The 13270-nt window shown below is 36.1% G+C and overlaps 1 protein-coding gene across 13 annotated transcripts in view; it reads left to right on the top strand.

Annotated features, from left to right (window-relative positions):
• The window catches only part of LOC127880785 (kinesin-like protein KIFC3), a 99633-nt gene that overhangs the window by 74306 nt on the left and 12057 nt on the right, over positions 1-13270 (top strand). For 4 of the 13 annotated variants that reach the window (XM_052428188.1, XM_052428187.1, XM_052428198.1 and 1 more), the window contains one exon: positions 3167-7158. The exons of 2 other annotated variants lie outside the window; for them this stretch is intronic. Coding sequence is in view for 5 of the 11 variants with exons in the window: in XM_052428194.1 (XP_052284154.1) it covers positions 11990-12121 (132 nt within the window). In the remaining 6 variants the exon portion in view is untranslated. Of the gene's footprint in view, positions 1-2898; positions 3078-3166; positions 7159-11989; positions 12169-12257; positions 12721-13270 lie in introns of those variants that run through there. 7 more of the 13 variants (XM_052428194.1, XM_052428196.1, XM_052428189.1 and 4 more) reach the window with 7 other exon arrangements.

Below are 13270 nucleotides of genomic sequence, written 5' to 3'. Positions count from 1 at the left end.
ACCTTTTCGTTTGGATGTTCATGCGCACAGTGAAGCACGGCATCTTTTGCACTGGGAAATGGCAGTCTGCAGTAACTGCAAACTGCATGTGATATGTCCTGAAATGGATACAGTAACTTCGTTGAGCAACCTATACATTATATTTGTTCTGTGTTGCGCAACCTATACATACTCTGTGCGAAACCTATACATAAAGCGGCTTGTAATTTCGTTCGAAACAAAGCATTTGAATAATTAAAATACATGTTCGTAACCTGTTTTGTACTTTGAAATGTGTAATGTACACTGAATCAAAGTAACATGTAGTTTTATTTAATTTAAGTTACAGTAATTGGCTATTTTAACAGAATAACCACCTTATGCATTGCTTCAAATAAAAATATTTCGATTTTATCTCAAAATAAACTTAAAGGTTGCAACTATGCGCATTTGTTATTAGTTTGTTATTGAAATAAGTACCTACCATTACTGGATGTTCCGTTCTCTAATCCATAAACACCAGAAAAGATGAAACTCGCCTGATTAAGTAGTGCATTTACACAATGTTTTCGTAGTAAAACATATACCCGACGTCGTAGCGAAACGGACTACGCTTTGACCTCGTCAGCCCCCAGTGAAAGTGTGTTAACAAAGAAATACACATAAATTAAAATGGAATAAGACCTAAAACAGGTATGATATTTTTTTCTTTATTTGTTTATTATGTTTAAATATATATTTACGATTTATACAGTCAATGAACATGCACAGTCACACAATTTGTATAACAAAACTTACATAATCAAGCAAACATTTACAGACAATTTACAGTCACACTGACAAAATACAACATAATTACATCATATTATTCTTAAAAATGTTTCTTTTCTTTATTACAAAATATACATATTTTCAATTAATTTCAATTACATAATAATAGGGTTTAACATGTGAATTATATTTTCTATTAAATCAAAATGTAGTGTTACATTATGAATGAACTTTTTTTTTTTCTTTATTACAAAAAATGCATGTACGAGAAAAAAATACAGACAATGTACAGTCAACGTGACACAATACAACATAATTTACAACATATCTACATAATAAAATATACATGTACAAGAAAAAGTTCAGACAATATACTGTCAACGTGACAAAATACAACATAATTTACAACATAACTACATAATGAAATATACATGTACGAGAAAAGCTACAAACAATACACAGTCAACGTGACAAAATACATGTTCATTAATCCAGCACAACGCCGTACGCCTGACCGACCTTGGCCAGAAACTCAGAGGTGGTGCACTCTCTCGCCTCGTACTTGTTCCAGAGGGAAACCAGGGACTTCTGAACTTTTGCCGATCGCGTTGTGGTGATCCGGTGGAGGTCGCTGCCTTCAACGAGTAGCCTCACCATTTCAGATTCCATTTCAGGCTCCATTTCATATCTTACCATATTGTATTAAACTCGTCCAGGAAATTCGTTAGTAAGCTCGCCAAAGGCTCGCTTACTAACGAAAGTCCTGAACTCGTTTAATAAAATTTGGTATGATATGACAACTCGTGCCAGATCCTATATGTATGTATAAATGAGTCACCCTATGGAAAAAAACATGCTTAATGCATATGCATAAAGTGTTGTCCCAGCTTAGCTTGTGTGGACAATCAGGAACGACATTTTCAGCCTCAACTGGATTTTCTTTAAGAAGAGTCTTCCTTTAAACAATAAATACCATGAAAGTGGAAAGTGTTGTCCCTGATTAGCCTGTGTGGGCTGCAGAGTCTATTCTGGGAAAACACTTTATGATCATGCATTAAGCCCCGTTTTCTCAGAATGATGCTCCAAAGTGTTAACCCATTTATGCCTAGCGTCGTGAAAAAAGGCCTTGGCAAACAGCGTAGACTCACATGAGACGCCGCATGATGCGGCGTCTCATCAGGGTCTGCGCTGTTTGCTTAAAGGAATTTCTGTAAGTTATATTCTAAATATAGAAATAAATATACTAGACAACCCTAATTTTGTAAATAAATTGATCCAATTTAGAAGGATGGGAGAGTCCACTAGGCATAAATGGGTTAATGACTATCTCGCATTGCCTTGCACTCTGTGTACAGGTGTTCACTGCCCTGAGGTCGAGCCAGCTGTACGTTCCCTACAGGAACTCCAAGCTGACCCAGATACTGCAGCCCTCCCTCGGTGGAGACGCAAAGGTAGGCAACTCTAACTCTTTCAGTGCTGGAACCGAATTTTGAAGGCCTTTGCAAACAGTTTGGATCCAGATGAGACGCCACAGAACGTGGCGTCTCATCCGGATCCAAACTGTTTGCTATTCTGATAGTATTCTTTGAAAAAAATCGAAGAAAATGCTAATTTTAGAAATTCAGCAGACGACATTTGAGCAGACGACAAATTTCCCAGCATGCAAATGGCTAATATTTTCACAAAATGCTTATCTGACTGAGATCTGATTGGTGTGTGGCTGTGACAGCATGTGTCACTGGTTCGATTCTCACTCAGAAATTGTTAAAAATTTTATTCCAAAGACCCAAAGCTTTGAGTTATTTCCCAAAAAATATTGTAAAATCATTATTATTTGTGGGACATTAATTTTCGTTGATTTAGTGGCATGACTGATACAGAAATTAAATACATACACATTTATCAAAATAAGAAATCAACCAATTCACATGTTCACGAAAAGTTATTTACAAAAAACACACACCAAATTTCATACAGAAAAAACATTAATGATTTGACAGTACTTGGAAGAATTAATATAAGCTTAAAGCTTTAAATGCAATCAACATTAAAAGCATAGGTTTAAACTAAAGTGACTGACAGATGGCTTAAGTTACTGAATTGCAGTTACAGACCAGTTAAACTGCACAATTTTCTGTCTCTGTCCAGGCCTGCCTCTTTGTGAATGTGAGTCCAGATGTGTACAACTTCTCGGAGACGGTGAGCACCCTGGCGTTTGGTAGCAACGCCCGGCAGGTGGCGCTGGGCCAGGCCAAGCAGAACATCAGCAAGAGCAAGTAACTCTTGAAAACATCAGCTATGGCTAGTAAATCTTGAGAACATCAGCAAGGGCAAGCAACTCTCTTGAGAACATCAGAAAGGGCAAGTAACTCTTCAGAACATCAGCAAGAGCAAGCAACTCTTGAGAACATCAGCATGGGCAAGTAATTTTAAAGAACATCAGCAAGCAAGTTACTCTTAAGAATATCAGCAAAGGCAAGTAACTCTTGAGGATATCAGCAAGGGCAAGCAACTCTTGAGAACATCAGCAAGGGCAAGCAACTCTCTTGAGAACATCAGAAAGGGCAAGTAACTCTTCAGAACATCAGCAAGAGCAAGCAACTCTTGAGAACATCAGCAAGGGCAAGTAACTCTTGAGAACATCAGCAAGGGCAAGTAACTCTTGAGAACATCAGCAAGAGCAAGTAACTCTTGAGAGCATCAGCAAGGGCAAGTAACTCTTGAGAACATCACCAAGGGCAAGTAACTCTTGAGAACATCAGCAAGGGCAAGAAACTCTTGAGAACATCAGCAGGAAGTTACTCTTGGAAACATCAGCAAGAGCAACTAACTCATGTGTGTGGCGGGAATCCTGACAATGCAGACGGGCGGAATCAGAGATGTTTACCATTGCCCAGTTATTGACTACAATATGATAAATATAGATCCAGTTTTAAATATGTTGCATGCTGGATATTATTTGAAAGATTATTTGTACTGTTTTACGAGATCTGTTGTTTGTAATGAAAGTTATCTAGGAAATGTTTTGAAGGTTACTGTTTCATGTAAGCACTATTCGAGCTTGAGTTTTTAATTTTAAGTTGTACTAAGAATTTACTTGGACAGCCTACGCTTTTTTTTTAAAAGTTGAACATGTTTGCAAAGATCACTCAAATATTATTTACTTATAATTTAATTAAAATTGTACATTTACTTCTGCTAACATTATAAGACACATATTCGCTTAAGTTTATTTACAGTTTATTTTTCCACTGTTTACTGTTTTGTGTGATAATCATTATATATTTACGCTTCCTTTTTTTCGTGTTTACTGGTTTTTGTGATGGTAAAACAATGATATTTTCTCTCAATTTGATGGCATATTTCATTGAGGTTAATGCTGGTACATTAACTGATGCTCAGAGTGTTATGGTATGTACACAAATACCACGAACTGTTGTACGATATGTTTACAAAGATATTATGATTTAGTGACATAGTTGTACAAGAACGTTTTGATCCACACTCTGGAAAAATGGGGCTTAATGCATTGGTGTAAAGTGTCGTCTGTGATTAGCCTGTGCAGACTCCTAGAGCTAATCATGGACAACATTTTGTGCGATTAAAAAATCTTTTTTTAAAAGTAAGTCTGTTTTTAAACAAAAGTTCAGTTTATGTGGGAAGTGTCATCACTGATTAGCCTGTGCAGACTGCACAGGCTAATTAGGGAGTAAACTTTAAACGCAAAATTAAGCCCTGTTTTCCAAGAAGGAGGCATATTTATAATATACAAATTCTGTGATTATTTTCCGTCCAGACTAGGTGTGCCAAATGTGATCGTTTCTCTCCCTATTGTTGTAATTAAAGTTGTTTGTTTTATTGTATTACTTTATTATTTTTCAATATTTTCTCAATACGTGTACTTTGGTGTTTTTGAGGGTGTTCACTGTCATAGACTTCCTAGTCCTCAGGAAGCCTAATGCACTATTTATTGACGTTTCTTCAAAAGGGTTTAATAAAACCAATTTACTTTCGGGTATCAATCGTTTCCAAAAAGACACTTCCATCTCTCGAAAAAAAAAGGAGTCATTTTAAATAGTCATTATATATTTTGTATAGTTATAAATTATGCTTTCTAAAACATACATGAAAATAGTTTATATACATGTTTTTACATTTTTTAATTGTATGAGGTTTCTATCATCTTCATTTTTAGAAGTATCCATTTATCTTTAACGCTTTCCCACTCAGAAGCAAAGTGAAAATGGCTATGTGGAAACAGCATAAAACCAGAACAGACTGCGAGTATTCACAGTCTGTTCAGGTTTTATGCTGTTTGCTGCTCATCAGTATCTAAGGGTTGGAAATGATGCTTTTGAAACTTGAATACAATAAGAACGTTTTTTTTAAATTAAATTTAACTTTCTAGGGGACTACAAGTGCGTAGAAATATGTATCTAAGTGGTAAAGGGTGAAATGATTTCCCCTTCATTACTTCAGAATATTCTCACAGTCTCATAACTTTAACGCTTTTTTGCGAAACGGGATTGATTTTTTTTCAACAAATGAAATGTTGAATATTTGCGTGTGCTGGTAATCTGTGTCTTTTTAATGTGGTTTATAAAAATTGGCTTTTCATAGGCTTTATTTAGGATTTGAGCCTCGGTCTGTAAAAATGGGGCTAAAGTCATTTTTGTAAAGTGTTGTCCCAGTTAATCTGAGAAGACACTTTTCGCTCGATTGTATTTTCTTGAAAGGAAGTCTCTATTAGCAAAAATCAAGTTAGGCAATGAGGTTGGCGTCCCTGATAAGCCTTTTCAGATTGCTCAGGCTTATCTGGAAAACACTTTACGCACATGCATTAAGCCCCATTTTCCCAGAGCGAGGCTTATTTAGATTCTGTGATACTTAGTGTGCTGATAAGCCTCTGTGTGTTTGGGTGTTGGTTGACCAGGGTTATTTATTGTTGCAAATACAGCCCCATTGTCTACTGAAACAGGGCATGTTTGGATATTAATTGAGTGTGCTTGAAACATCTATCATGTAGGCAATCTGTGATACTTCATGTCTTGTTTTGTTGAATTGCATAGATTGTTTGTATTTGACCAGTTCACATCATACTAAAAATGTTATTTTGAATATTTTTAGATCAGTAGCATTTGTAATCTTAAAATCATATGGTTATTGAATCTTGATTTATTAAGATATTTCATGTAATGTGATAATTATTTATAATTCATGAACAATTTATTGTTGTCATTTTCCTGATTACACCAGTACTTGTGTGTATGTATATATTTCTTCCTCATGCATGAATAATTATGTTTATATATATATAATTAAAACTGTTTTAGCATATGTTTTAATTAAAACTGTTGTTAAAAATGGCATGTTCACATTTAAATCTTGTTCGACCATCAGCCCATTAGCTGAACAGAGCTGTATACTGAAGCACACATAATAAGTATAAATGGGCAGTGCTCTGTGAAAAGGGGGTTTAATGCATGTACTTAAAGGGTTGTCCCAGATTAAACTGTGCAGTCTGCACTGGCTAATCAGTGACGACCCTTTCTGCTTTTATTGTATTTTTCATTTAAAGATATTCTCATCTTAGCAAAAATCCAGTTAAGGTGGAAAGTGTCGTCCCTGATTAGCCTGTTCACAACAAACTTAACGCACATGCATTAAACTCCCTTTTCACAGAGCACGGCCCAAATATATAATGAATTGCAATGTTTGCATATAATGCACTTTGTAATATCTGAAAATCAAAGTAACATATATTGTGTACACTAACATTTATTTTAAATAAACCAGTCATTAAAGTAAAAATATTAAAAGGACCTACTACAACTATATGCTCAAACAAGTAAAATAACACTCCTGCCTAAAAAAATGTTAAAAATATTGTTATATTTAATAATCTATCTATCTTGATAAAATAATAACCCATTTGTGATATGTTCCATCAATATTTTTAACATACATTTATTGTTATTTTGCTATTAAAAATACGATTTTTGTCAAAATTACACACTAGCTAAATAAGTCCCTTATTATAGACATTATAATTTATGGTATGTGTAAAATGACTTTAAAATAAAATTATTCTTTATAAGTAAATATTAATTTTGCATATTCAGCATGCACAAATTACATATGACAAATACAAAATATACCAATATACCAAAATAACAGAAACATGTTTTGAAACATGTTTTGAAAACATAAAAACCAAGATGTACATGAAATATTTGTTGACTGAAGTATGGAGTTGATAGGAATCTAATGTTTGTTTAAATGGTATGATAAATCATTATTGATGTGCAAACGTGCTTCAATCTGTCGATTGTTAACGTTAATAATTGTTAAACATTTATTTATATTTTGTATGATGGTTTGATAGTCGAAAAAACATTTTAACATCGCTGTGTTTGTTTTGTTTTTATTGTGTTTATTGTTCTCTTTAAAAGACAATGTAGCTGAATAACAAATGAGTGGCCTAAATATGTACTATTGAAACAATTGTATTATGTGACTTCTGAATAAGACATGCATCTTGGAATTAACATGATGTTGGTGATTTTCTCAAACAAACCTGTTCATTTCATGTTCTGAGTGTAAATGTGTAACAATCTGGCTGCACTTTAAGTATAATAAGCACTTTCCCATGACTTTTTAAGGCAGTAATTAGTGTTCTGTCTTTACCTGAATTTTCTATATCATTAAAGCAGTTTGCATAGTATAGATAACTCTTGGTGAAGCCATTAAAGCAGTCAATAGTCATAGACGGATCCAAGGGGGAGGGGGGGGGGGGGGGCGGATGCGGCGTATGCCCCCCCCCCCCAAAAAAAAAAAATTAAAACGCTTAAGTAAAGTCAATTCATTTGATGTTTCACACTTAACAAAATCTTAATCACCTATTAAAACTCATTTTAGCTCGGCTGTTTTCGGAGAAAACCCGAGGTATTGTCATAGCCAGCTCGTCGTTTCCTTCGTCGTGTCGTGTCCGCCGTCCGCGTTGCGCTAAAACCTTAACATTTTGTCAAGGTTTTGAACATTGGCTCTAAAATCAAAGTGCTTCCACCTACAACTTTGAAACTTCATATGTAGTTGCACCTTGATGAGTTATACTGGCCACACCCATATTTGTGTCACTAGGTCAAAGGTCAAGGTCAATGTGACCTCTTAATAAAAGGAAAAAAAGAAACAAAATCTAACAAGCTTTCATTTATTAAAAAATGCACCCGCAGCCGAGCGTTGGCACCCGTTATGTGGTGCTCTTGTTCTTTTTCGTACACAACATTTCCCACTAATCGCAGACAATCGCTTTAAAATGTTTTAACTTTAGAGTCTCTGTCGCCAGTTTTTTTCAAGTTGAACTTTGATGAGGCGTGACATGCTCGAGAAGTGGTTGTCAAAGCCTTTAAAATCACAAAAATCGTGGAGCTTACGGGGGGCTTTGCCCCCCTGAACCCCCTAGCAGGGCTTTGCCCAGCATCTACCAGGGTATGTTGCACTATACGGCGCCGGAGGATTATTCTACTGACGAGTACCTACGGCGCGGCGTACGTAGACACTATAGATGAAAATATTGGAAAAGAAAAGGCAGATCACGTCTCATCACAGTAACATGTTGCATTATACGGCGCCGGAGAATTATTATACTGACGAGTATTTACGGCGCGGCGTACGTAGACACTAACAGATGAAAATATTGGAAAAGAAAAGGCAGATCACGTCATACACAGCAACATGTTGTTGCATTATACGGCGCCGGAGGATTATTATACTGACGAGTACTTACGGCGCGGCGTACGTAGACACTTACAGCTGAAAATATTGGAAAAGAAAAGTCAGATCACGTCACACTCAGCAACATGTTGCTCCACTAGACGGCGCCGGAGGATTATTATACTGACGAGTAGGGCTGCAACGGGTACCCGAAATATCTGATGATTTCGGATCCAACTTCAGATTCGCGGGTTCGGAACGACCCCTGGAAATTTCGGTTCCGAATATTTATTTTCATAGTTGTATGTAACCTAGCGCTGTTTTCACGAGTACTTTTTTATACAGACTGGTTCTGTTCAAAAGATAAAAGTTACGTATAATGGTCTTATTAACCCCAAACCGGAACTCCTGTTTTTAGGGTTACATGCAGTCAGTTTGAAACTTAGCACACATTGTTGAGTGCATGCTGCCTAGGATTTGTAAAATACATTGCAAATGGTTAGTTTTGGTATCAACTTGAAGGTATATTTGTAAGCAATAAGAAAATGAGCCATTTTTGTGCTCTACTTTTTGTGTTGATGGTTCCCGGCTTTGAAAGTAGGTCATACTATTTGAGCCCAAAATGGTTGTCTGCACAGCTGTCAAAACCGGTTTGCCTTTTCTAAGGTAAATATTTTGAGTTCGCGCGTATAGAATTTTATGACATGCATTTTTTAAAAAAGATTATGCATTAATCTTTCCAATGATGTATGATGATATAGTGGGTTTGCGCTTGATCATGGTAAACATTGATATCGAACTTCAACTATTTTATATGTAATATAGAAGGAAATTAATTGCGCATGCGTAACCTAATTGTCGATATTTATTGACGTGTGACAGTCAAATAGCATATCATTCGAGATCCTTCCCGAAAGCAAAACTAATTCGAAATCATGAAGGATTTACACATTAAAAATGCAATTCCTAATGGCAATAAGTAAGTTTTCAATCCTTATTGTCTTTCTGAGTTGTATTAAAATCAACGATAGTGCCACTAGTGGCTCGAGTGTGGCTGGAATGTTATTCAGGTAATTTTTTCATAATTTCGCGGGTTTAGGTTCAGAAAGGCCGAAAACCAAAAAGGCCGTATAGCAAAAAGGCCGAATACCAAAAAGGCCTTACCAAACAGGCCTCAAAGCGTACCAAAAAGGCCGAAAATTGAACTAAAAAGGCCTTAAAGCAATAATTGTTTTTTTATGCTTCAAAGTGTGTTAACAAAGAAATACACATAAATTAAAATGGAAAAAGACCTAAAACAGGTATGATATTTTTTTCTTTATTTGTTTATTATGTTTAAATATATATTTACGATGTATACAGTCAATGAACATGCACAGTCACACAATTTGTATAACAAAACTTACATAATCAAGCAAACATTTACAGACAATTTACAGTCACACTGACAAAATACAACATAATTACATCATATTATTCTTAAAAATGTTTCTTTTCTTTATTACAAAATATACATATTTTCAATTAATTTCAATTACATAATAATAGGGTTTAACATGTGAATTATATTTTCTATTAAATCAAAATGTAGTGTTACATTATGAATGAACTTTTTTTTTTCTTTATTACAAAAAATGCATGTACGAGAAAAAAATACAGACAATGTACAGTCAACGTGACACAATACAACATAATTTACAACATATCTACATAATAAAATATACATGTACAAGAAAAAGTTCAGACAATATACTGTCAACGTGACAAAATACAACATAATTTACAACATAACTACATAATGAAATATACATGTACGAGAAAAGCTACAAACAATACACAGTCAACGTGACAAAATACATGTTCATTAATCCAGCACAACGCCGTACGCCTGACCGACCTTGGCCAGAAACTCAGAGGTGGTGCACTCTCTCGCCTCGTACTTGTTCCAGAGGGAAACCAGGGACTTCTGAACTTTTGCCGATCGCGTTGTGGTGATCCGGTGGAGGTCGCTGCCTTCAACGAGTAGCCTCACCATTTCAGATTCCATTTCAGGCTCCATTTCATATCTTACCATATTGTATTAAACTCGTCCAGGAAATTCGTTAGTAAGCTCGCCAAAGGCTCGCTTACTAACGAAAGTCCTGAACTCGTTTAATAAAATTTGGTATGATATGACAACTCGTGCCAGATCCTATATGTATGTATAAATGAGTCACCCTATGGAAAAAAACATGCTTAATGCATATGCATAAAGTGTTGTCCCAGCTTAGCTTGTGTGGACAATCAGGAACGACATTTTCAGCCTCAACTGGATTTTCTTTAAGAAGAGACTTCCTTTAAACAATAAATACCATGAAAGTGGAAAGTGTTGTCCCTGATTAGCCTGTGTGGGCTGCAGAGTCTATTCTGGGAAAACACTTTATGATCATGCATTAAGCCCCGTTTTCTCAGAATGATGCTCCAAAGTGTTAACCCATTTATGCCTAGCGTCGTGAAAAAAGGCCTTGGCAAACAGCGTAGACTCACATGAGACGCCGCATGATGCGGCGTCTCATCAGGGTCTGCGCTGTTTGCTTAAAGGAATTTCTGTAAGTTATATTCTAAATACAGAAATAAATATACTAGACATCCCTAATTTTGTAAATAAATTGATCCAATTTAGAAGGATGGGAGAGTCCACTAGGCATAAATGGGTTAATGACTATCTCGCATTGCCTTGCACTCTGTGTACAGGTGTTCACTGCCCTGAGGTCGAGCCAGCTGTACGTTCCCTACAGGAACTCCAAGCTGACCCAGATACTGCAGCCCTCCCTCGGTGGAGACGCAAAGGTAGGCAACTCTAACTCTTTCAGTGCTGGAACCGAATTTTGAAGGCCTTTGCAAACAGTTTGGATCCAGATGAGACGCCACAGAACGTGGCGTCTCATCCGGATCCAAACTGTTTGCTATTCTGATAGTATTCTTTGAAAAAAATCGAAGAAAATGCTAATTTTAGAAATTCAGCAGACGACATTTGAGCAGACGACAAATTTCCCAGCATGCAAATGGCTAATATTTTCACAAAATGCTTATCTGACTGAGATCTGATTGGTGTGTGGCTGTGACAGCATGTGTCACTGGTTCGATTCTCACTCAGAAATTGTTAAAAATTCTATTCCAAAGACCCAAAGCTTTGAGTTATTTCCCAAAAAATATTGTAAAATCATTATTATTTGTGGGACATTAATTTTCGTTGATTTAGTGGCATGACTGATACAGAAATTAAATACATACACATTTATCAAAATAAGAAATCAACCAATTCACATGTTCACGAAAAGTTATTTACAAAAAACACACACCAAATTTCATACAGAAAAAACATTAATGATTTGACAGTACTTGGAAGAATTAATATAAGCTTAAAGCTTTAAATGCAATCAACATTAAAAGCATAGGTTTAAACTAAAGTGACTGACAGATGGCTTAAGTTACTGAATTGCAGTTACAGACCAGTTAAACTGCACAATTTTCTGTCTCTGTCCAGGCCTGCCTCTTTGTGAATGTGAGTCCAGATGTGTACAACTTCTCGGAGACGGTGAGCACCCTGGCGTTTGGTAGCAACGCCCGGCAGGTGGCGCTGGGCCAGGCCAAGCAGAACATCAGCAAGAGCAAGTAACTCTTGAAAACATCAGCTATGGCTAGTAAATCTTGAGAACATCAGCAAGGGCAAGCAACTCTCTTGAGAACATCAGAAAGGGCAAGTAACTCTTCAGAACATCAGCAAGAGCAAGCAACTCTTGAGAACATCAGCATGGGCAAGTAATTTTAAAGAACATCAGCAAGCAAGTTACTCTTAAGAATATCAGCAAAGGCAAGTAACTCTTGAGGATATCAGCAAGGGCAAGCAACTCTTGAGAACATCAGCAAGGGCAAGCAACTCCCTTGAGAACATCAGAAAGGGCAAGTAACTCTTCAGAACATCAGCAAGAGCAAGCAACTCTTGAGAACATCAGCAAGGGCAAGTAACTCTTGAGAACATCAGCAAGGGCAAGTAACTCTTGAGAACATCAGCAAGAGCAAGTAACTCTTGAGAGCATCAGCAAGGGCAAGTAACTCTTGAGAACATCACCAAGGGCAAGTAACTCTTGAGAACATCAGCAAGGGCAAGAAACTCTTGAGAACATCAGCAGGAAGTTACTCTTGGAAACATCAGCAAGAGCAACTAACTCATGTGTGTGGCGGGAATCCTGACAATGCAGACGGGCGGAATCAGAGATGTTTCCATTGCCCAGATATTGACTACAATATGATAAATATAGATCCAGTTTTAAATATGTTGCATGCTGGATATTATTTGAAAGATTATTTGTACTGTTTTACGAGATCTGTTGTTTGTAATGAAAGTTATCTAGGAAATGTTTTGAAGGTTACTGTTTCATGTAAGCACTATTCGAGCTTGAGTTTTTAATTTTAAGTTGTACTAAGAATTTACTTGGACAGCCTACGCTTTTTTTTTAAAGTTGAACATGTTTGCAAAGATCACTCAAATATTATTTACTTATAATTTAATTAAAATTGTACATTTACTTCTGCTAACATTATAAGACACATATTCGCTTAAGTTTATTTACAGTTTATTTTTCCACTGTTTACTGTTTTGTGTGATAATCATTATATATTTACGCTTCCTTTTTTTCGTGTTTACTGGTTTTTGTGATGGTAAAACAATGATATTTTCTCTCAATTTGATGGCATATTTCATTGAGGTTAATGCTGGTACATTAACTGATGCTCAGAGTGTTATGGTATGTACACAAATACCACG

The sequence above is a fragment of the Dreissena polymorpha genome, chromosome 5 (assembly GCF_020536995.1).
Source record: "Dreissena polymorpha isolate Duluth1 chromosome 5, UMN_Dpol_1.0, whole genome shotgun sequence".
Classification (NCBI taxonomy): domain Eukaryota; kingdom Metazoa; phylum Mollusca; class Bivalvia; order Myida; family Dreissenidae; genus Dreissena; species Dreissena polymorpha.
The sequence above is the reverse complement of the archived record's forward strand: the minus strand, read 5'-3'. Positions and strand labels throughout refer to the sequence as shown.